Here is a 25,305-nt window from a genome sequence, read left to right on the forward strand (position 1 = left end):
ATGGGGAGGGTGGGATAAAGGAGACTAGGACCCAGATGAGTGTAAGGAAGGAAACAGACAGTAAAAAATACTACACTGTTTTTTGTCAGGAAGAGGGGAAAGAAATGACTGAGGAATCTGGTACAGCTTTTATGACCCACTCTGCACTTACCTCCAAAGAAAGTGATGTGCCTTTACTCACCACAGGGATTTCATTATCCTGTTCCTTAAGCCTTCCTTGGCCCACCCTCACTGACCTTGTCTCGGGGGTAACAAAGCTATACATAGCTATCAAGTTGGTCCTTGACTCATGAAGACCCTGTGCATAAGACTGAAACATTTGCTGTTCAGACTTGTGTGATCATTAGGGTTTTCACTGGCAGTTTTTCAAGTGTATCTTCAGACCATAAGTCAAAACCTCTACTACATGTGGCTGTACTTGAAGTGCCTTACCCAAAAATCAAACCTAGGTCTCTTTTGTGGAAGGTGGGCATTCTACCACTGAACCTAGTTGGTGTGATATGAGTAAAAAGAATAGCCCAGAAGTAGAGATTTGGTCCGGCAGTGCTTTCCTGAGTGACAGCTGTGTTGTTTTTGACCTTGGTGGCACAATGGTTAAGTGCTTGGCAGCTAGCTGAGAGGTAGGTTTGAACTCACCCAGTAGCTCAGTTGAAGAAAGACCTGGTAATCTGCTCCCATAAAGATAATTACAGCCTAGAAAAGCCTTATGGGGCAGTTGTACTCTCGTCATATGGGGTCGTTATGCATCACGAATTGATTTGACGCACTGTTGACTGAGTTCTGACTCAGAGTGACCTACAGGACAGAGAACTGCCCCTAGGGTTTCTAAGGAGTGGCTGGTAGATTCCAACTGGTTAGCAGCTGAGCTCTTAACCACAAACAATCATTCCTGGCCAATGCCCTGCTCTTGGTTTGCCTTTTGCAACAGCCCTCATTACTTCTGAAACAATGTCTGGCCTTGATGCAGGAGTCAAGTTCTTCACCCATTGATTTGATCATTTATTCTAGTAAATAAAATGTTTCTGGAGTGCCTAATACGTAGAAAACATTCTATTATATACTGAATATAAATCTCTGAAGTTGAATGAAAATCTGAATTGCGTTGTTGGATTCCCTAAATTCTGTGATGCCTACTAAATAGTGTTTAGAATGAAGAGCTCAACACCTCCCAAATGTGCCATGTAAAATGATACATTTATTAAAGGCAATTTTGCATGTGGCTCTGGCCTATGGACGTCAGATGTCCCAGATGTTTTCAAACCATCTGCATTTATCTGTGAGGTCCCCACTCATCTTTGATGAGTTGATAGGTTTTCTCCACTTTCTCACGTTCCCAGTTACTCTGCGGTATGGAGTCTCTGATGTCTGATGAAAGCTGAACTACACCTGAAGGCCTTCCCACACTCACTACATTTGTAGGGTTTCACACCAGTGTGAATTCTTTGATGCTGACTAAGGGATGAACTCTGGTTAAATGCTTTTCCACACTTGTTACATTCATAAGGTTTTTCTCCAGTATGAATTATATGATGTCGGATAAGGGCTGAGCTCTCACTGAAGAATTTTCCGCATTCATTACACTTACATGGCTTTTCTCCAGTGTGGGTTTTTTGGTGGATTATAAGATTTGTACTTTGGCTGAAGGCCTTCCCACACTCACTGCATTTGTAGGGTTTCTCTCCAGTGTGAGTCCTCTGATGGTTTGTGAGGTTTGCACTCTGGCTGAAGGCCTTCTCACATGCATTACACTTGTAGGGTTTCTCTCCTGTATGAATTCTCTGGTGCTGAATAAATGCTGCACAGTAACTGAAGGCCTTCCCACACTCACTGCATTTGTAGGGCTTTTCCCCAGTGTGAGTCCTTTGGTGGTTTGTGAGATTTGCACTATGACGGAAGGCCTTCCCACAGTCACTGCATTCATATGGTTTTTCTCCAGTGTGAATTCTCTGATGTTGAACAAGGGCTGAACAGTCACTGAAGGCTTTCTCACACTCACTGCATTTATAGGGCTTTTCTCCAGTGTGAGTTCGCTGGTGTTTTGTGAGGTTTGCATTCTGGCTGAAAGCTCTCCCACATTCGCTGCACTTATAAGGTTTCTCTCCAGTGTGAATCCTCTGATGCTGAATAAGAGATGAGCTCTGGCTGAAGGCCTTCCCACATTCATTGCACTCATAGGGCTTTTCCCCAGTGTGACTTTTCTGATGTTGAGAAAGGGATGAACAGTAACTAAAGGCTTTGCCACACTCATTACATGTGTATGGTTTTGCTCTGTGAGGTTTAATTATATCTGAATTCTTGAAGCTCTCTGGATGTATTTCACATTTATGGGGCCTCACTTCTGTAGGAACTCTCTGTTGTGGAGAAAAGACGGCTCTCAGGTTGAAGCTCTTCCCAAATTCACTGTTCCTATGGTCTGACTTCCCAGGGGGGATTTCTACACTTAGGTCTTGGAATGATTCTTCAGAAATGTCTTGCTCTGGTGGTGACTCCTTGCATATTATCTTCCAGTCTGAAAAAAATTTTAGAAAAGCAGTTGTCCTTTATTCCTGTCATTCTGGCCAAGCTCTTATGCATACAGGTTTGATGGTTTAGATAAGGTTTCCTTCCATCCAGATCATCTGTTTTACACATGTGGTATAACCCATAAAAGAATGACCAAGACTGTTTTTCAGAGATTTTAGTCTTAGCTGCCAGAGCACCCATTAGCCTCTTTCCTAAACTTGGGAGGATGAAATTTACCCTAATCCTCCTGCACTTCAGATGCAATACTCCTTTCCTATCTTTGACGTTCTCTGCTCCTGGCCAGGTACCCGGTGGTCTTATGCTGTTTTCTGGGGACCGTTTCCACCCAGGGGCAAATTATCCCATAAGCAAGGTAAACACGATGCTTACTGTGCTTACCAGATGATCTCTGGTGAACAATTTCACGTTTTTTCACATCAAAGATTGTGCTTCTAGGTATGGCTTGCATTTGTCTCCCATCTCCACCTTTTTACAGAATCAAAGCCCCTTTTCAAATTTATAATCCCTGACAGGGCGGATGACCCAGTAAGCATGGTAAACACAGACTTTATTTGTGCTTATTTGCTAGTCTGTAGTCAGTTTCTTTGTGGTAAAACCCATGTGAAATTATTCACTACAGATTAATAAGTAACTCTATGCTTACCTTGTTTATGGGATAACCCATGCCTGTTCCCACCCTATCAAAACTCATATCCTCACAATTCTCAGTGTGGTTTGGGGCAATCTCGTTACCGATTCTAAATAGTTTCAAAGGCCGATGACCTAAGTTAGATAAATCGTTTTCACCTATCAAATAAGCAAGATTTGAAAAAAAAAAATGGTTAACTCTAGAGTAATGGTAAGGGTGTGGCAAAACATTGTGTATGTATAAATTGGGACAACCGTTCTAGAGGGCAATCTGGTAGTGTGATGGTTAAGGTTATGTGTCACCTTGGCCAGATGTGCGATCGTATACTGACTCACGGGCTATGGCCAATGGTTTGACTAGATGGTCAAGGCCTCGGAAGGAACAAAATTGGAAAATTGGTGCCAAGGAGGTATAGAGAAGAGGCAGGTGGATAGACCTCTCTGAATGGGCCAAAGAAATGAAGATATCTTTGTCTCATGTGAATGCTTACCAAAAGGTGACCTTGGCAGAGGAGAATTTTATCAAGTGAGTAGGATGACACATTCCATAGATACCGATCAGCTTCTTCCCCCAGCCATTCCTGTCATTGCCAATGGGCTCGTGAACAAAGTGGCCATGGTGGCAGGGATGGAGGTTATACATGGGCTCAACAACACAGATTTCTACTCACCAAGGCCGATGTGGCTACAGCCATTGCTGGATGCCCCATCTGCCAGCAGCAGAAACCAACACTGAGTCCCCTATAGGGCACCATTCCTGGGAACAATCAGCCAGCAACCTGGCAGCAGATAGATTACACTGGATCACTTCCATCATGGAAAGGGCAGCATTTTGTTCTTACTGGGATAGATTTTTATTCTGGATATGGATTTGCCTTCCCTGCATGCAATGCTTCTGCCCAAACCACCACCCATGGGGACTTACAGAATGCCTTATCCGTCATAGTATCCCACACAGCATTGCTTCAGGTCAAGGAACTCACTTCAAAGAAGAAGAAGTACGGCAGTGGGCCCATGCTCATGGAATTCACTGGCCTTACCATGTTCCCCGTCATCCTGCAGAAGCTGACTTGACAGAATGATGGAATGGCCTCCTAAAGACACCACTACAGTGCTAGGTAGGTGGCAATACATTGCAGGGTTCGGGCAGTGTTCTCAAGGAGGCTGTATATGCTCTAAATCAGCATCCAGGAATCAAGGGGTGGAAATGGGAGTGGCACCATCACTACTACCCCTAATGACCCACTTGAAAAGGCTTTGATTCCTGTCCCTGCGACCCTGTGCTGTGTGGGTCCAAAGGGAGGAATGTTTGCACCAGGAGACAAAGCACTGATTGCACTGAATTGGAAGTTCAGAATGCCACTTGGCCACTCTGGGCTTCTCATGCCTCTGGAAAAACAGGCAAAGAAGGGAGCTACTGTATTGGCTGGTGTGATTGATCCTGATTACCAAGGGGGCATTGGATTGGTATTACTTAATGGAGGAAAGAAGAGTATGTCTGGAATACAGGAGATCCCTTGGGTTGTCTCTCAGTATTACACCATGCTCTGTGATTAAGGTCAATGGAAAATTATAGCAACCCAATTCTGACATGACTGCTAATGGCCCAGATGACCCTTCAGGAATGAAGGTTTGGGTCATCCCACCAGGCAAAGAACCATGATCAGCCAAGGTGCCTGTCGAGGGCGAAAGGAGTATGAAATGGGTGGCGGAAGAAGGTAGTTCTAAGTACTAGTTACGACCATGTGACCAGCTGCAGAAATGAGTGTAATTGTTACAAGTATTTCTTCCTTGTTTTATTATATGTGTATGTGTGTTTTCTTCCCTCTCTTATTCCATTACTTATAAAATATATGATGTAAACAGGACTAGTGTTTTTGGTTGTATGCATGTTAGTTGTATCATGTTAGGTATGACTTTAAAACTGTCTATTCAGAGATTATATATGGTTTATGGAGATGTATACAGGTGCCAAGTTGACAAGGGGGTAGACTGATAGTTAAGGTTATGTATCAGTTGGCTAGGCCATGATTCTCAGTGGTTTGGATGATATTACGTAATCATCATTCTCCATTGTGTGATCTGATGTGAACAACCAATCAGTTGAAAGGGGAGTTTCCTTGGGGATGTAGCCTGTACCCAATATATATGGATGTTCTGGCAAAGCTCTCTCTCCTGATCTTCCATCCAACTTGTCACTCTCTGACCTCCAGTTCTTGGGATGTGAGCTGGCAGCCTGCTGTCTGATCTGCTTATTTTGGGTTCATTGGCCCCTGTAACCATGTGAGTCAGGAGAAGTCTCCAGCCTGATGCCTTACAGATTTGGAACTTGCCAAGCTCCCCAACTGCATGAGCCATTTCCTTGAAAGAAATCCCTCTCTCTATATATATTTATATATACACACACCGTATTTTAACACAAATAACGTGCATCTTCTGCACTTGTTTGCCAGGAACGCCCTCCCTCCACGAGGCACCCTCACAAGTACTACCATGCCAATCCTCTTCCACATGTTGCTATAAAAAAATATTAGCATAGTGTGCTTACAAAAACACCTCATGGGGGAGGCTGCAGCCAGCAAACAAACGCAGAAGGTGGATGTTATTTGTGTAAAAAATACGGTATACACTTCATTGGTTTTGCTCCTTTAGAGAACCTAGCCTAAGATAGGTGGTATGTGTCAAGAGCTTTAAAATGTTGACATAAAAATTCCAGTTCTAAAAATTTATCCTAAGGAACTAATTAGAAATCATACAAGATGTATACACAAAGGCGATCACAGCATCATTGTCAAATGAAAAGCAAACACCTAAATGTTGAATAAGGAAATGGCTAAAATAAAGCCAGTGAAGGGACATTACTCAGCAAGTATAAGTTATACTTTCACATCTGAAATCTGTACACTATAATTCCTTTTTAAAAAAGGTATTTATTGAAAAAAGACTGGAGAGATAGACAACACGAATGTTAGCTGTACTGTCTTTGGGTTGTGGGATTCCGGGCGATTTTTATTTTCTTTGATATCTGTATTTTCTAAATGTTCTCCAATGACAATATTATTTTTATAATAAAATTTACAAGATTGCTTTCAAAGAATACGCTGTGGAAGATATATTACTGTATTTTGTGATACAAAGAAGTTGATGATTTACTTTTGTGTGGTGGGATTATAGGAAACCTTGATTTTTTAAATTACTTTTTGTACTTTCCAAATTTTAAATGAACTTATTTTTACTAGTTAAAAAAAGTTATTTTAAAAATGGCATTATTTTTATAACCAGAAAATGGTTAATTTTTTTTTTTTTAAGAGTTAATGATTCTTAATCCTCCAAGGAACCTCTTTTAAGAGAAAACTTTTAAATGCAGCTAATGTATAATATTTGGAATGTGTTAAAACATTAACTGAAGCATAAAGCCTTTGCCTGTGTCAGGTCCACTGTGGGTCCCAGACACCTATACAGGGGCTTGCAGGTAAGGAAGTGGACTTATAAGGACAGCCAGAAGCTTTTAACAAGAGTTGATTTTTTTCTGAAGGGATTCTTCCCAATTTTCCTGAAGCAATGATTCTTTCCCTTTCTACCTTATTTTCAGAGGTTCTAGGCACCGTTTATTTATCTCTCTACATAGAATTTTGATCCAGACTCCCTAGGTTCAAATCTCAGCTCTACCTCTTACTACCCGTGACATTGAGTGAATTTTTTCATCTTCCTATGCCTTGGATTTCTCATTTGTGAAAGGGGAATAATTACAGTAGTTCCCTCACAGAATTGTGAGGATTAAATAAGACGTGATGCACCCAGAACCACTCCTGCTGCACAGTAAATGTTACAAAAGTGTGCTCCTGGGTGGTGCAAATGGTTAATATGCTTAGCTGCTACATAAAAGGTTGGAGGTTTGAGTCCAGCCCAAGGCTCCTCAGAAGACTCAGCGATCTAATTCTGAAAACTCAGCCATTGAAAACCCTACAGAGTACCGTTGTACTCTGACACACACACATGGGGTCACCATTAGTCAGAGTCAGTGGCTACTGGTACTGGTATTAATTTTGGACCTTGCCTTGTAAACCATCCTAAAGCATATAGGTGCACATTAATGCATGATCCACTTAGAGACTCCCATTTCAGGTTGACAGCATCTCTATGTAACTTGGTATTCAATCACATATGGGTTTGATGGCTCTCCAAAATAGGCCACCTGAGTAAAAAATAGAAGTGACAAGCAGCAGTGAGAAAGAGGCAGTTTGGAAGACCATGTGGTGATCATTAATTGCTGTATCTCAGCCCACCTCTCCCCTGAGTGCCGGCTCTTGTAACAGACATCTCAGATACACTCAAACCAGAACTACTGCTTTTCCCTTTCAAGCCAGCATCTTTGTCAGTTTTCCCATTTACCCAACTGATTAGGCCAAAAAACTAGGGTCATCCTTAATGACTCTCTTTCCCATACATCCCACATTCAATCTATTACCCAGTCATACTGGCTTTACCACCAAAGTACATCCTGAATCCCTCCTTACCAAGCGACTATAATCTCCCCCTGGAATGTCTGTAACAGCCTCCTCCTAACTGACCTCCCTGCTTCTACTCTTGACCCCTGAAAGTCTGTTCTCCACACGTCTGCTGAATTACCTTTTTAAACACAAATCAAATATTGCCCTTTCCCTGCTTTAAAATTCAATGGCTCCCTATTTTCCTATGTGAATAAAATCCGAACACCTTATCATGGCCTACAATGCCCCTGTGATCAGTCAGTCCCCTGCCTTCTGCTCTCCTTGTTCACCATGCTCTACCCACAGAGGTCTTCTGAATCTAACAAGCCAAGCTCATTCTCACCTCAAGGCCTCAACACATGCTGTGGCCCAGAATGTTCCTCCCCAGGTCTTCATGGCTGGCTCGCTCTCGTCCTCCAGCTCTCAGGTCTTTCCTATCCATTTTATCTAAAATAGTCTCCTCTCCCCTCCATCTCTACTCCTTTACTCAGCTTTGTGCCCTCAGGACCTTGCTTCATTTTCTTCACAGACAGTACTTAATGTTCCTCATTAGGATGTAAGCAGGGACTACGTTTTGTTCTCTGTTGTAGCTAAAACAGTGCCAGGCATGTACCAAATGCTAATACATATTTGTTGACTGAATGAATACTTAAATGAACGGGAAAGAGCCAAATAGACCAGCTGGGCCTGAGGAAATGTCAGCATCCATGACAGAAGTTCCCAAGCAAGCAGTGAGGGAAAAGGTGCTTTAAAGACCTGGGTCTGTCATTCTGGGAAGGGTGTGATGGGGTGGGATCATGGAAGGCCCTGAAACTAGCCCATGGAGGAGTAGTGATGTCCAGGAGGCTCTGTGGGTCTCCGAGCAGAGGTGCAATACCACAGAAGCAGTACTTGAGTTACTCTAATAAAACCAAAAAAACCAAACCCATTGCTGTCAAGTCCATTTCGGCTCACAGCCAGGTTTAATTTAAAAATTACCTTAAACGACTTCTGTTGACTACCGTATAGCTTAAATACCACTCTACAGTTGACAACTTTTTTTCATATAGTTTGTAAAATAAGAAAGATTTTATTGGCCACGTTTTTCAGATACAGAAAGAGAGGATCACAAAATTTAATGGTTTACCCTGAACAAGTAACAAGGTAGGACTTGAATGCATGTCTTTCATGTATCCACATCCAAAGTTGCTTCTACTTCCCTTCAGTAATGCCTCTGAGCACATATAGTGGGTGGTAACACCCTTTTTCAACTTCTGTTTCTAATAATATGGTGATTTGAACCTTTTGAGGTAAACTTTTTAGGATCTTGAACCCCTCTGTGACTATGAATAAATCTCCCCAGAAAAATGCAGTTATCCCCAAGCCACAAAAATACTGCACCCAATCTCTGAGGTTTTGCACAGGTTTAAAGACCCTGCCGAACAAATATGGACATGTTGGGGAGGAGGGGCTGCTGGGAGAAGGAAGCAGGACTAGTGAAGCTCCCTGTTAAAGGCAATTTCAGTAATAAGAATGGCCCCTGGAGCCCCAATGGCAACTGCAGTAACATGTGATAGGTTGCTTAGAACGAGTATGATAAGGTGGGAAGGAGAACAGGCAGCTCAGCAGAACCAGGCAGGAAATAAGCCAGAGGCTCTGTTCCCACTGTCCTGTCAGCAACAGTAATTGGTAACTGAAGAAATAAAGCAGTAAGCTACATTTTTAGAAAAAGGTAAAACTTGTCATCTTAAAGTGGTTTAATTCATTTTTACTTCAAATGCTTTAATTCTCAAAACATCAAAGGTGGCTGGGTTCAGAGGGAGAAAGTACTGAGGTGCTGACAGAGGTCATACAACAGCTGAGCTATGACGGTGGCAGTAGAGCAAGCAACCTTAGATGAAAGCAAGTAGCAGGAAATAAACAGCAGAAACTGGTTTCCCTTACTTTTTTCTTACCCAAGTTTCTTAGTTTTGAAAAATTCTGGCCTGGCCATGCAGAGAAAGAGAGAGAGAGGAAGCAGAATCTAGTTAAGGTCCAGAGAGGGTGGCAGGAGTAGCTGTCAGTTGGAGATGTGGGCAAAGATAGGTACCTAAAACTCTCAGTGGGGTGAGCCCAAGCAGGGCATGTGCTGAGCTAGCAAAGATGACTCTCATTCCCCCAATGAGAAAGGACAGTCTTCCAGAGGCCAGGAATATCAGATGTGTCCACAGACATCTCCCAGCCCTGAGAGACTGAACAGCAGTGGGCTTTGGAGTCAGACCTAGCTTCAAATCCCAGCATCACGACTTTCCAGCTGTGAGGCTTTGAACAAGTAAGTTAACCTCTTCCAGCTTCAATTTCATCTGTAGAATGAGGCTAATAATATCTACCTGATAGGGTTGTTAAAATCATCAAATGCGCTAACCTGTGTTTCAAAGGGGCTTTTGTTCCCAAGACTCTCATTGACTTAGTGCTCAATCACTTACCTGGACAGGTACTTCTTAGGCCTTCTTCCAGCATCCATGGTTCTTCTCTCTGTTCCAATTGGGAGTTCAAGCCAGGCTGGGAGACTGGAAGTCCTATTAAAGGGGAAGAAATGGGCCTTGGAGATTTGTACCTAGTATAAATAGCCACTGAAAACTCAGGGGAGAGGAAGCAGGCCAGTCAGGTCATGCATTTAATTCATTCAACAAATATTTATTGTGAACTTACTTGGTACCAGGCACTAGGGGATACAGCAGTAAATAAGACAGACATGGTTCTTAGGTCTTGGAAGAATTTCTGGAAGGAGCTAAAGACACAACTTCAAGAAGGGGTTAAGCCAGGGAGTTAAGCTAAGCCCATAAAACACCCTATTTAGGAAGATGGGAACCTACTGAGTCTGGAGGAACTTATATGAGGGTTACCCCATGCCTGCTGGGAAGTAAGAGAATGGGGACGATACAGCCTCAGGAGGAGCAAAATGAAACTGCCTGTTTACCAACTGGGAGCACAGAGCTTCCGCTGGGGAACAAGGAGGAATGAGCACAATCCCTCTGGTGCATCAGAGCAATTAGAGGTGACTGAGCACTTTGGAAAAGAGCCCTGGCGCAGTGGTAAACTGCTGGGCTGCTAACTGAAAGGTTTGCAGTTCAAACCTACCAGCTGCTCTGTAGGAGAAAGATGTGGTAGTCTGCTTCTGTAAAGATTACGGCCTTGGAAATCCTATGGGGCAGTTCTACACTGTCCTACAGGGTCACTATGAGTCAGAATCAACTCGATGGCAATGGGTAAGGTAAGGTAAGCACTTTGGAAAGTGCCAGAATTGAGTAAAGTAGCAACCAACAGATTTCAAATCTTAAGAAAATGGGTTTCTTACCAAGTAGGACCAGGTTCCTGGACTTTTCTGGTATCCTCTCCTTGTACCTGTCCCTCGGAGCAGGGACTGGGTGTCTCCAGCCCTCTTGGGTAAAAGCTACAGTCACACTGCTGAAGAATATGGAGCCCTGAAACAACAAGCATACCCCAGCTCACCCAGGCCTCAGGATCTGGGATGGAGGCAAGGGGGATAGGGAGGTTGGCAACTCTAGGGGAGATGGATGGCAGGCTTAGAAAGGGTCTTTGAAAGGATTCAAGGCTCTGGGTAGTTCAAGAAAAGCATTTGTTGATCACTTTCTAAGTGCCTAGACTCTACTGGACTGTGATGCAAAAAAGTAAATAAAACGTAGTCTCTTGTCTTTACACATTTATAATTTTGATAGACTTCATATATAGATAGATAGAAAATATATATGAGAAATAATTGAGCAGAAACGAACAGGTACTTCACAATTAAAAAGCCCATTAAAAAAAGAAAAACCAAACCTGTTGCTGTCGAGTCAATTCTGACTCATAGCAACTCTATAGGACACCAGAACTCCCCCGTAGGGTTTCCAAGGCTGTAATCTTTACAAGAGCAGATTGCCACATCTTTCTCCTGTGGAGCCGCTGGTGGGTTTGAACCGCTGACCTTTCAGTTAGCAGCTGAGTGCTTTAACCACTGCACCACCAGGGCTCCTTCCAAGAGCCAACAGAGGGAGAAAAATTAGAATGTGTGAGTACAAATTAGCAAAAAAAAAAAAATGTGAAAAGTGAATTTTCAGAACATTTAACAAAGATTCCTGTGAACTCGGATATCACACTGTACAGCAAGAGAGCCAGGGATGTAAGCAACGCCTGGAATCATATGTGTCAAACAGAAGAGGAATCCTGGAAGAGGGAGAGGAGGGTGGACAATTAGGAAAGAGCAGGGAGAGACGGCAATCGCTGAACTGACCCTGAAGAAGGTTGCCCTGATGGACTGTCACAGATTGAATTGTGTCCCCAAAAATGTGTCAACTTGGTTAGGCCATGATTCCCAGTATTGTGTGGTTGTCCTCTATTTTGTGATTGTAAGTTTATGTTAAAGAGGATTAGGGTGGGACTGTAACACCCTTACTAAGGTCACAGCTCTGATCCAATGTAAAGGAAGTTTCCCTGGAGTGTGATCTGTACCACCTTTTATCTCACAAGAGATAAAAGGGAAGGGGAAGCAAGCAGAAAGTGGGGACCTCATACCACCAAGAAAGCAGTGCTGGGAGCAGAGTGCTACCTTTGGACCTGGGGTTCCTGTACAGAGAATCTCCTAGTCCACAGGAAGACTGATAACAAGGACATTTCTCCAGAGCCGACAGAGACAGAAAGCCTTTCCCTAGAGCTGATGCCCTGAATCTGGACATCTAGCCTACTAGACTATGAGAAAACAAATTTCTCTTTGTTAAAGCCATCCACTTGTGGTATTTCTGTTATAGCAGCAGTAGGTGACTCAGACACGGGCCAAGTGAAGGCTATCCAAGGTGGGGGAGGCACCATAAGCAAAAGCACTGAAGGAAGAAAGCCCTTGTGTATTCAGCAAATGGCAGGTGGTCTAGGCAGTGAGAATGAAGGGATGAGGGACTGAAGGGCCTAGAAAGGTTGGTTGAAGTCAGAATGTAAAAAGACTCAAATGACTTGATAAACATGGTGCTTTTATCCCACGGACAACAGGGAGGCCTTAAAAGATGGGCCTTGAAACGGATGTGGGGAGAGGAAGTTAAGATCTTTAACAGTCAGTGTCGAGTTGAGAGAAGACCTGTTCCAACGGGGTGTAGATGCATGGTTGGCAATGGATTTTTCAAGAAACCTGAGAATGAATCAAAGATGTTTCTTGCTTGGAAAATCAGGTATACAGCGATGTCAACAACTAAGAGAAGAAACATGGGAAAAGGAGACCTGTTCGCAAAGTAATCAGTTTGTTTTTGGGCCCACTGAGTTCCAGGTTGCTGCAGGTATTCTGTAACATCTGAAAACATGGGTCTGGAGTTCAGGAGACAGCAGGAACCATAAAGCTCATAGGTGTCAGCAGAAGCTGTTCATACAACAGATGAGCACATACTCCATTCAATGTCCCTGCGCTAGGTACCTGGAGTGGAAACAGGCAGGTGGAAAGGAGAGAGACTCATCACAAGTAACATGGATTGAATTATATCCCCCCAAAAATGTGTGTTATCAACTTGGTTAGGCCATGAGTCCCAGTATTATACGGTTGTCCTCCATTTTGTGATTGTAATTTTACGTTGAGAGGATTAGGGTGGGATTGTAACACAGCCCTTCCCCTGGAGCTGACATCCTGAATTTGGACTTGTAACCTACTAGACTGTGAGAAAATAAATTTCTCTTTGTTAAAGCCATCCACTTGTAGTATCCGTTATAGCAGCACTAGATATCTAAGACAACAAGATTAGTTATTAACTCATTAGCATAAGGCAGTAATTATCTCCTGGCCAGGTCTCACAGGAACCTCAAATTCAACAAAAGCAATAGGGAAACCCATCTTCTCCTGCAGACCTGCTTTCCCTTGTCTAGTTCTAGCTCAGGAAGTTGTACCTCCATTCACCTAGTTGGCCAAGCCAGAAATTTGGGTGTTATCCTCCCCTTCCCTAAGCTTCCCCAGATCAATTGCCTACTGATTCTTCCTCCGTACTATCACTAGAATTCAACCAACTTTCTCCATCACCCCCACTTCTGCCTCGTTTTAAGCCAGCTGTATTTCCCCAAATTGTAATGAATCCCTGACTCTAATTCTACCTTGCCTTTCCAATCAACCTTTCACACTAAGAAATACTTGGGAAAAAGAGGGTCTTTTTAAAAGAAACTATGAAACATTTAAAACAATAGGGTTACTTTATAATAACCAAGAGAGTAAAATCCATATAAAGATATGTCATAAACAATAAATAACTGTAAGAAATATGAGGAAAAAGTTACTGCTGTCAGAGATGCCTGAGTAATTCAATGAACAAGAGATCAACTAGTCAGAAAATAAACAAATAGATAAAAATATGGAAGAGCTGAGTAACTTACCTAAGAAGGTTGAGCTCACAGAGCTACCAAGCCCTATGCCCCGCAATCGGACTATACCTGGGTATTCTGTGTTGATAAGAGATATGGACTTTGTCCTCATGGAGCACAGACCAACCAAATGGGCAAGGAAATCAAAATCATAATTTTGGTCTATATAAAAAAATAAAATCCACAACTAAACACTTTCAATATAAACAAGAAAGGATGTAAATAAATGAGTTGAAGAGTCCACTCAAAAGATTAAACACTAAATTTTAAGATAAATCTGAGGAAAGCTGAAGCAAAAAACTAATAAAATGTATTAATAAGAGTAGTATTGATGAGAAAATCTAAGAGTAGACTCTTAAAAAATGAAAATAGACTACAACCTAGTCCAGTCAATAAAACAGGGGAGAAGACAGTTCTGCCCTCACAGAGGGACTGTGCAGTCGAACAGAATGCAGCCACTGGAGAGGATTTTGTAGGCTATTCTTAATGAAATGGGGACATGTTCATCTAATTCTTCTAAGTGGAAATAAAAAGGAAGTTATAAAGCAGGACAAATTCATCTGGGGAGAAGAAAGAATATAAGTAAAAGGATACCAATCAAAATGTTAAATGTTATCTCTTTGTGTTTTCTATAGTTTCCAGGTTTTCTGCAATGGACATGAATTGCTTTTGTTAATTAGGGAAAAAAAAAAAAAAAGAAACCCTACAATTAATATTGAGGGGAAAAAAAAGGCTGTCTCTCAGAGTAAATTTCCAACTCACCTGGGGCCCAGCTGTGAGGAGATCAGCAGCCATTCCTTCCTCTCCTGTGCTTTCCTCTTGGGGAAGGGTAGGGTCAGGAGAAGACAGCACTGAAGAAAGAGAAAGAAACCAACAAGGCATAAAAGTTTGCAGCTTACTCTGTCAACAATTCTCACTACGAAGAGGAGGTTCAACGGATGTATATCACAGCAGGTTCCAGGACACTCAGGCTAAATTCACAGATAACCATGTGACTGTGGAAGATGCAACATTTCTGTGATCAAGGGCAGAAGGCCCATGTAAAATTTCCCATTCCTCTTCCTTTAGAAATTTCATCAACTCACTCAGGTGTAAGGAAGCGTTAGCGCTTAATGGACTCTCAAGTATCCTGAATCCACCACTTACTAGCAGTGTGCCCTTTGGCAAATTATATAACCTCCCTAAATCTCATTTTTCTCATCTGTAAAATGGAGATAAGAAACCCTTGTAGGTTTAGTGTGAAGATTAAAAGAAAATGCAGATAAAGCAATTGGCATAATGTTTAGCACATAGTTTATAAAAATTACCTATTATTTGTAATAACAGTTCTCTGAAGAAAGTGGCTCTACAAGTTTAAGACATTTGCTTAATCAAAACAAGAGGTTATGCCCAAGTAGAATTCATCCCAGAAATGCAAAATTGGCTCAGTATACGAAAACTAATCAATATAGTACGCTATGTTAATAGAGGGAACCCTGGTGGTGCAGTGGTTAAGAGCTACAGCTGCTATCCAAAAGGTCAACAGTTTGAATCCACCAGGCACTTCTTGGAAATGCTATGGGGCAGTTCTACTCTGTCCGATAGGGCTGCTAGGAGTCAGAATCAATGCGATGGCAACCAGTTTTTTTTGGTCTATATTAATTAAGGGAAAACAACCAAATGATCATCTCAGTAGACAAAGAAAAAGCATTTGATAAAACCCAACATCCTTTCATGATTAAAAACACTCAACAAACTAGAAAGAGAATATCCTCAACTACATAAATGTCATCTATGAAAAACCCACAGCTAACATCATACTCAATGAAAGCTTTCCCCCTAAGATCAGGAACAAGACCAGGATGTCTGCTCTTACCACTTCAATTCAACATTATACTGGAGGTTCTAGCCAGGGCAATTAGGCAAGAAAAAGACAATTGGAAAGGAAGAAGTAAAGCTGTCTCTCTTTTAGATGACCTGATCTTGTATGTAGAAAACCTCAAGGAGCCAGAAAAGCTCTAATAAATGAGTTCAGCAAGGTTGCAGGACACAAAAAATCAATTGTATTTCTATACACTAGCAGTGGACGATCCAAAAGAGAAATTCCATTTACAAGAAAATATTTCCATTTACATGAAAACAGTTCTATTCACAATAGCAATTAAAAGAATGATATACCTAAAAATAAATTTAACAGACGACCTGCAAGACTTGTACACTGAAAACTACAAAACACTGTTGAAATTACGGAAGACCTAATTAAATGGAAATGGGTTGAAAGACAATATTGTTGAGATGCCCGCACTTCCCAAATTGATCTAGAGACTCAATGCGATCCCCACCAAAATCTCAGTTGGTTTTGCAGAGACTATGAGCTAATGCTAAAATTCATATGGATATGCACCAAACTGTTGCTATCGAGTCAATTCTGACTCATAGCAACCCTACAGGACAGAGTAGAACTGCCCCATAGAGTTTCCAAGGAGCGCCTGATGGATTTGAACTGCTGAACCTTTGGCTAGCAGCCACACTCTTAACCACTATCCCACCAGGGCTCCACTATGCAAGAGAGTCAGAAGAGCAAAAAAAATTTTATTTTATTTTTTATTTAAAGAACAAAGTTGAAGGACTTACACTTCCCTATTTGAAAGGTTTCTACAAACCAACAGTAATCAAAACAGTGTTACTGGCATAAGGACAGACATACAGATCAATGGAAGAGAGTTGAAAGTCCAGAAATAAACCCATACACTTATGGTCAGCTGATTTTCACCCAAGGTGCCAAGAGTTTCAGTGGGACAACAATAATCTTTTCAACAAATAGTGTGCTAGGACAACTAGATATCCACGGGCAAACGAATGAAGTTGGATGCACACCTCATACCAATGCAAAAATTACTTCAAAATGGGTTAGAGACCTATATGTAAGAACTAAAGCTATTAGAAGAAAACAGGAATAAATCTTCATGACCTCAGATTAGGTAACGGTTTCTTAGATATGACACCAAAAGTACAAGCAACAAAAAGAAAAACTGGATTTCATCAATTAAAAACTTTGTGCTTCAAAGGACACTATCAAGAAGGTGAAAAGATAACCACTGAGTAAGAGAAAATATTTGCAAATTATACACACACACATATATATGTATATATGTATACATATATATATAAAATACAGAAACCCTGGTGGTGTAGTGGTTAAGTGCTACGGCTGCTAACCAAAAGGTCAGCAGTTCAAATCTGCCAGGTGCTCCCTGGAAACTCTATGGTGCAGTTCTCTGTCCTATAGGGTCGCTATGAGTCAGAATCGACTCGACGGCAGTGCGTTTGGTTTTGGTTTTTATATAAAATACAGTGAAACCTATGAAGGCCAGAACTTGATGGGAGTGCCTTGTTTTTCCAGGTCTTGCCAGTTTTCTGCCTTTGACAGGATGCAGTCTTACCACTTTTCTATCCCTTGTTTTAGTGGAAAATATTTGAATTTTCCTTCTTAGACAGGTTCCCACCTTACACAGGTTCCAGCTTTTGCAGGTTTTACTGTGTATATATATAATATATACAATCATATCTTATACATATAACTTGCAAATTATATATCTTGTCTTAGTACCCAGAATATATGAAGAACTCTTACAATTCAACCAAAAAAGACAAATAACCCAAGTAAAGAATTGACAAAGGATCTGAATAGACATTTCTCCAAAGATATACAAATGGCCACTAGGCACATGAAAAGATGTTCATTAGGGAAACGCAAATTGAAATCACAATGAGATACCATTACATACCCATTAAGATGGCTATAAAGGAGCCCTGGTGGTGTAATGGTTAAGCATTTGGCTGTTAAGTGAAAGGTCTGTGGTTCGAACCCACTAGCGGCTACATGAAAGAAAAGACCTGGAGATCTGCTCCTGTAAGGACTAAACCCAAAAAACCAAACCCATTGCTGTTGAGTTGATTCTGACTCATAGCAACCCTACAGGACAGAAGAGAACTGCCCCATAGGGTCTCCTAGGCTATAATCTTTACAGAAGCAGGCTGTCACATCCTTCTCCCTCTGAGTGGCTGGTGGGTTTGAACAGCCAACCTTTTGGTTTCCAGCCAAGTGCTTAATTACTGCGCTACCAGGGCTCCTTCCGTAAAGATTACAGGCTAGGAAACCCTATGGGGCAGTTCTACTCTGTACTATAGGGTCACTATGAGTTGGAATCCACTCAATGGCACACAACAACACGGGAAATAATAAGTGTTGGTGAGGATGTAGAGAAATTGGAACCCTAATATTTGCTGGTGGGAATGTAAAATGGTGCAGCTGCCTTAGAAAATTTTGATAATTCCTCAAGAAGTTAAACATACAGTTACTATATGTCATGGATTGAACTGTATCCCCCCAAAATATGTGTTAACGTGGCTAGGCCATGATTCCCGGTATTGTGTGATTGCCCACCATGTTGTCACCTGATGTGATTTTCCTATGTGTTATACCTCTATGATGTTAATGAGGCAGGATTAGAGGCAGTTATGTTAATAAGGCAGGACTCAATCTATAAGATTAGGTCGTGTCTTAAGTCAATCTCTCTTGAGATATAAAAGAGAAGTGAGCAGAGAGACAGGGGGACCTCATACCACTAAGAAAGTACTGCCAGGAGCAAGGTGCGTCCTTTGGACCCAAGGTCCCTGTGCTGAGAAGCTCCTAGACCAGGGGAAAATTGATAACAAGGACTTTCCTCCAGAGCCCACAGAAAGAGAAAGCCTTCCCCTGGAGCTGACGCCCTGAATTCAGACTTCTAGCCTACTAGACTGTGAGAGAATAAACTTCTGTTTGTTGAAGCCATCCACTTATGGTATTTCTGTTACAGCAGCATTAGATAACTAAGACACCATATGACACAGCACTTCCACTCTTTGGTATATACTCAAGAAAAATGAAAACCTTTCCACACAACGTAACAGTATTATTTGTAACAGCCAAAAAGTGGAAGCAACCCAAATGCCCATCAGCTAAGAAAAGGATAAACAAGATAAGATATATTCATAGAATGAAATATTATTCAGCTATTAAAAGGAATGAAGTACCTTGTCAACACAGATGAACCTTGAAAACATGATGCTAAGGGAAAGAGGCCAAACACAAAAGGCTACATATTATATGATTCTATCTGCCAAGAGGCAGTCGTTCTAACAGAACAAGGGGATATTGTGGTTTAAAATCTGGGAAATGTGTGTATCAAGGTTGTATCCTTTCACCACACTTATTCAATCTGTATCCTGAGCAAATAATCTGAGAAACTGGACTATGAAAAACACAGAATCAGGATTGGAGGAAGATTCATTAACGACCTGCGATATGCAGATGACACAACCTTTCCTGCTAAAAGCGAAGAGGACTTGAAGCACTTACTGATGAAGATGAAAGACTACTGCCTTCAGTATGGACTACACCTCAACATAAAGAAAACAAGAAGCCTCACAACCGGAACAATAAGTGACATCATGATAAATGGTGAAAATACTGAAGTTGTCAGGAATTTCATTTTGCTTGGATCCATAAATCAACACCAATGGAAGCAGTAGTCAAGAAATCAAATGATGTATTGCATTTGGCAAATTTGCTGCAAAAGACCTCTCTTTAAAGTGTTGAAAAATAAAGATGTCACTTTGAGGACTAAGGTGCTCCTGACCCAAGCCATGGTATTTCCAATCACCTCATATGCATGAGAAAGCTGGACAATGAATAAAGAAAACCAAAGAATTGACACCTTTGAACTACGGTGCTGGCAAAGAATATTGAATATACCATGGACTGCCAGAAGAATGAACAAGTCTATCCTGGACGAAGTATAGCCAGAGTGCTCCTTCAAGCAAGGATGGTGAGACTTTGTCTCACATACTTTGGACATGTTATCAGGAGGGACCAGTCCCTGGAGAAGGACATAATGCTTGGTAAGGTAGAGGATCAGTGAAAAACAGGAAGATCCTCGACAGGATGGACTGACACAGTGGCTGCAACAAAGGGCTGAAACAGCAACAATTGTGAGGATGGCACAGGACCGGCAGTGTTTTGTTCTGTTGTATGTAGGGTCGCTATGACTCGACAGCACCTAACAACAACATTTGTATGAAATATCCAAGATAGGCAAATTCATAGAGAAAAAAGTACAGTAGTGGTTGTCAGGGGCTGGGGTAAGAGGGAATGGGGAGTAACTACTAACGGGTATGGCGTTTCTTTTTGGTGTGATACAAATGTTCTGGAGTTAAACAGTGGTGACGGTTGCACGACTTTGTGAATATGCTAAAAACCACTGAACAGTAAGTACACTTTAGAAAGGTGAGTGGTATATAAATTATATCTAAACAAAAAAATCGTAGAGGTAATGTAGTCCTCAGAAAAAGAAGCAATCTATCTGGATACTGGTCTTAGCACAGACCTTATGTTCTGGATTGTACCTAACTCCACTGTATTTTCTTTTTTGTAGTATGGTGGAAATGGTAACCATTCAACCTGCTTTCCAGATCTCTGGGGAAGACAACAGGAAATGCTGGATGTGAAACTGCACTTGAAAAGTGACAGACCAAATACAGAGGCTTCTTGATCTAGGGGAGGATGGTACAGGCCTTGGTGGTTAAGACTACATACACATTTGTTCTGTTCTGTAGCAGTGTTCAAGGTGTCTGAAAAAACGTTATTTTATTTGATGCTTACAATTCTTGAAGATAAACAAGGTGGTTGATTATATTGTGTCCTTTCCTCCATGAAGAAACAGAAAAGACCTAGACGTACCTCTCAGATTACAAATCCCTTGAAGCCTCCAGGACTTCACAGTATAACTGGCTGGCCCCGCCCTCAAACTCAGGAGGAGCCAACGGGCTCCTGTTCCGATATCCCTGGCTGCTTCAAGGGCTGGAAAGAGAGAAGCAACAGAGGTGACCCTGGGTACGTCCTGTTTTCCTTTCCAGGGCCCACTTCTCCGTAATCTCTAATACCATCGTTCCATCGGGCAGATCCGGATAAGGGGAAGGATACCCCAGGCCTGACGTCTTGACTTTTTTTTTTTTTTTTAACCCTGGAACTCCTTATTCAAAAAAAGAATGTCCCCGCAGAGTTCTGGTCTGGGTCACACAACATTATTGGTGGGCAAGCTTAAACAAGAAGTCCGATCTCCTGCAAGCTGCTCCCTCCACCGCTCCTCACCTCCTTCCTCCAGCATTTGGGTCCCACCTAGCGCCGCCGCCTCCGAGCAGTCCTCTGAGCGTCAGCGTCGCTCCGCAGCAGCCTCAGCCCCGACTCTGCGGGACGCCTCTTCCTCCCCCGCCTCTCCCCTCAGAGGCCGGGTCCGTGCCCGCCGTACTAGACCCTGGCAGCTCCAGCCCCGTCGTTCGCTCTGTGTCCTCAGCCACAGCCAGTCGTCGGCTCGGAAGCCCGTGGCGCACCCACCGGCTCGGCCTCAAACAGAAAGCCGGGCGAAAAGCTGCTGCCCGGTTTCCCGAGGAAGTCACCGGTGACAGGCGACGGCTCGGAAACTGCGGGACCTCTCTGGCGCCACAGGGGTCGCACCTCAAAAACGACATTTCCGTTCATGCGCACCTGCCTCATCGCCGTCACATGACTCCATTTCCCAGAAGTCTCTGCCAGGCTGGTTCTTGGTCAAAGTGCTTTTCTCTCCCGACAGCAGGTTTGTGACGCGCACGCTCTCCTGGATGGTACTTCGCACAGAGGCTTCCTCCTGTTCTTGCCGCCAGATGTTTCCCATTATGCTTTGTTGCAGGTGTCTTCTAGGTCCACCGGAATCCAATGGCTGGGGCTTCTGCGACGGGAAGCTACTTTGCCAGGAAGGATCCTGGGAACAGTGGTTTTAGTGCTCCGACTGCGCAGCCGTAGACCTGTACTGGACCTGGCTGCTTAAGTAGTTGGCTGTGTCTTTGTTCTTCTGTCCGTGGGTCGCAGGGATCGTCTCTCTGCGGCTAGGCTCAGGGGCGCTGACGCGGAGAGAAAATGATCATTCCTGATAAGGTTGCATTACAGGTTAATTTGTGTCCCCCCAAAAGATGTGTGTAAACCCTAACCCCCTGAGAATGAGACCTTATTTGGAAAAAGGGCCTTTGCAGATAAAATTAACATGAAGTCATATTGGATTAGGGTGGGCCTAATTCAGTCTGAGTGATGTTCTTATACAAAGAGAAGATACACAGAGACTCACAGGGAAACTGGCTATGTGAAGACGAGGTAGAGATTTGAATTATGCAGCCACAAACCAGGTAACACCTGGGGCTACCAGAAGCTGGAAGAGACAAGAAAGGATCATTCGCTAGAGCCTCAGAGAGGGCATGGCTCTGCTGACACCCTAAATTCTGACTTCTCGCCCCCAGAACTCTGAGGCAATAACATTTTGTTCTGAGCCACATAGTATGCGGTAATTTTTTACAGTAGCCGTGGGAAACATACAGGCTGTGTCCTAATGCCACATGCTCCTCCCGGTTTCTCCCTCCTGCTTAGCTTGTTGAAGGAGCATAAACGTAAATGTTGCACCACTCAAGTGTGTGTGTGCCAGCAAGTGATTTGGTACTGCCTACCATTTAACATCTTACACTTAAGGGTCTTATGTTTAACCTTGAGTTAATACTCAGAATAAAACAATCATGTTCAGAGTAGTAATATTACTGCAGTTGGACATTCAGAGTATGCTCATTTGTGGTTGTGTTGGCAGCAGGTTGGGAAATGGCGTCTGAGAGTGTGGTCTGTGAGGGAGTAGGAAGAAAAAGAGAAGCAAAACCATCCAGAAACCAAGCGGGAAGCCCAGACCTCCCTCACTCCCTTCTCCTGATCTTGTTCTGCCTGAGCAGGTGGGATGAACTTTAAAGCCATAATCATCAGTCACTCTACCCTGACATGGACAAGAGGTGAGGCAGTGTAATCCTGCCCAGGTCACAAGGCCCAGTTGATGCTAATCCCATAATGGCTACAAGGCAGTGGCACAGTTTCTTGCCTTAGTTTTGGGATTCCACTAGGAGGCAACAGAGTGCTTCACTCTCCAGCAGATGCAATCTTGCCCATGACCACTGGATGGCGTCAAGGCACCCTCGCTTAAGATCGCAGACTGATTCTCCTGGAAGTTATGGTAGAGGGAAAGGGGGGGGGCGGGGGCAGGGGAGTAGAGGGTGAAGGGTTAGAGAGAGTGGTGGTGGGTGTCAGTGGGCAGGGCAGATTTCTCCCCTGGGTGGGGTAAAGCACAGCTTCTGCTGCACTGTCCTCTTGGATGTTCTATCCTGCCTGTTTTCATGGGCCTGATGGTGCTGTACTGGGCTCCATGGGCAGGTACAGGACTGTCAGCTGGGACTGGCTCTTGGACACTGAAGTATTTTGGGCTCTCATGGGAAGACCCTAAGGGGGCTTAAAAAACCTGCCATCACAGAGTCTTTCTGACTCGTAGCAATGCTGTAGGAGAGAGTAGAACTACCCCACAGGGTTTCTGAGGCTGTAAATCTTTACGGAAGCAGACTACCACGTCTTTCTCCTTTGGAGTGGCTGGTGGGTTCCAACCTCTGACCTTTTGGTTAGCAGCCAAGTGCTTAACTACTGCACTACCAGGGCTCCTATCACTGCATTAGGGGAGCTCTATAGAGATGGGTGGGTATAGAGTGTATGGGCCCACAAGTCATCTGCTGTAAGTGGGTGCTGGTAGCGATCAGAAGGTGCCATGGGGAGCAGTTGCTGAGGGAGCAGGGTAGGAATAACACGCAAGGAGAAAAACATTTATTTAAAATGTCCCCTTCTTTATGAGGCAGCTCTTGAGCCTCAAACCTGGCCTTGCCTGCCGCTCCCCATCCACCACAACCTAGCACCCTCACCTATGACAACAGCTAACGTTAATTGAGCACTTCTTTAACGCCACCCTCAGTTCTAAGTGCTTTGCACAATTATCTCCCGTCATCCTCAGGACCACCCCACGAGGTGGTGTGTGTGTATATATATATATACATATATGTGTATATGTGTGTGTGTGTGTATATACATACGCCCATGTATGTATGCATGTATATATGTGTATATATACCTACTGCTGTCAAGTTGATTCCGACTCATAGCGATCCTATAGGACCGAGTAGAACTGCCCCATAGAGTTTCCAAGGAGCAACTGGTGGATTCAAACTGCCGACCTTTTGGTTAGTAGCCAAACACTTTACCACTGTGCCACCAGGGCTCCATGTTTATACATACATATATATGAATATATAAAATGTGGATATTCTACATCTTGACAAAGTAAAAATAGAACTGAGAGGGAGATGGAGTGAGGGTGGCACAGAGGCTCTAATGTTTCTTATGCAGTGGAGGACCAAGAAAGTCCATCAAAACTGATCGCTTTTGTTAAAAGGGCGATCGTCATGAAAACTACAATCAGAAACTGTTAAGTGTGGTTTCCCTGTATACTTGAAAGTGGGGTGAGGACTTTTACTTTTCATTAATTCTATTCTGTACCAGTTTGTTAAAAAAAAAAGTACATGTTACAATAATGTTTCTCAGGTTTAAAAAAAGTTTAATTCTTATAAAAAACAAAGAAAAGACTGGAATCCACCCTATCAAGTTGAGACTCAAAAAAGTCATGGTCTGATCACCTGAGTTAAATTTTTATTTGGTGGTAAATCTATGTATTAGTCAGGATTCTTCAGAGAAACAGAACCAACGGGAGATTATATACATGTATCTATCTAAAATTGTAAAAATGGTATGGTGTCAGAGGCCTTAACTTCATGAGGGGGAAGAATAATCACCATCAGAAGCCTAAGGCTAACTCCTATGAGGTGGAGGTCAGGGATACCTCCACTTTTCAAACTTTTCACCAATTCTGACACCAGCCATCCCTCCCATGACGCTGTCTGCTTCTCTGCTGACTTTGGTAGTTTCCTTGCAGTGGCCACACAGAACACACAGACTATACTCATGTTTATGTGGTTTATTCGGGAAGTAACAGACATAACTCATGGTCAGGATCAACAGGCTACAACTCAGGATCAGGAAGCATGTAGGCAAAGCCTAGCAGGCTCCCCCGAAGTGGAGAACACATCCCTTTCCTTCAATGCAGGACAGCTCTCTCAACTCCTCTTGGCCATGCAAACAAGCAGCCCCTTCTCTCTGCCATGCATGCTCCCTCTCAGCCCCCTAAGGACAGGCTCCTCTCAGCCCTGGCCTCTACCCTGCTCAGACAAGTGTTACAAAGCTCTTTAGCTTCATTGATAAGTGCCTAGATGCACTCCACTCCACCAGGAAACCTGCCCGGAGGTGCTCAGCTCTCTCGCTCGGTAGGTCGGCGAGCCTAGCCTGCCAGTATCGTGCTGCTGCTGT

The 25,305-nt window shown here is 43.0% G+C and overlaps 1 protein-coding gene across 9 annotated transcripts; it reads right to left on the reverse strand.

The window, feature by feature from the left end:
• Nucleotides 1-1,175: 1,175 nt before the first annotated feature.
• ZNF79 (zinc finger protein 79) lies at nucleotides 1,176-21,537 on the reverse strand. 9 transcript variants are annotated; one of them, XM_010587613.3, is made up of 6 exons: nucleotides 21,157-21,537; nucleotides 20,746-20,865; nucleotides 14,748-14,836; nucleotides 10,957-11,083; nucleotides 10,085-10,177; nucleotides 1,176-2,509 (listed from the first exon to the last, which is right to left on the reverse strand). In XM_010587613.3, the coding sequence occupies exons 1-6, from the start codon at nucleotides 21,170-21,172 to the stop codon at nucleotides 1,338-1,340; spliced, it is 1,617 nt and encodes a 538-aa protein (XP_010585915.1). In that variant the 5' UTR covers nucleotides 21,173-21,537; the 3' UTR covers nucleotides 1,176-1,337. The 9 variants fall into 9 exon arrangements, with proteins under 9 accessions (XP_010585915.1, XP_064147476.1, XP_064147473.1 ...); XM_064291406.1 differs by lacking the exon at nucleotides 21,157-21,537 and adding an exon at nucleotides 14,580-14,632 and having other exon boundaries at nucleotides 20,746-20,768; XM_064291403.1 differs by lacking the exon at nucleotides 21,157-21,537 and adding an exon at nucleotides 14,580-14,632 and having other exon boundaries at nucleotides 10,957-14,147; nucleotides 20,746-20,768.
• Nucleotides 21,538-25,305: the final 3,768 nt, after the last annotated feature.

Source organism: Loxodonta africana, chromosome 9, assembly GCF_030014295.1.
Source record: "Loxodonta africana isolate mLoxAfr1 chromosome 9, mLoxAfr1.hap2, whole genome shotgun sequence".
NCBI lineage: Eukaryota > Metazoa > Chordata > Mammalia > Proboscidea > Elephantidae > Loxodonta > Loxodonta africana.

Bases quoted from the DNA above. Each gene is read 5' to 3' on its own strand.
- ZNF79 (XM_010587613.3), bottom strand. The intron at 14,837-20,745 runs GTACGTCTAGGT...CTCTTTCTTCAG, and splicing joins AGGGATTTGTAATCTGAGAG to TGCTGTCTTCTCCTGACCCT. The intron at 2,510-10,084 runs GTAAGTGATTGA...AATTTTTTTCAG, and splicing joins CCTAAGAAGTACCTGTCCAG to ACTGGAAGATAATATGCAAG.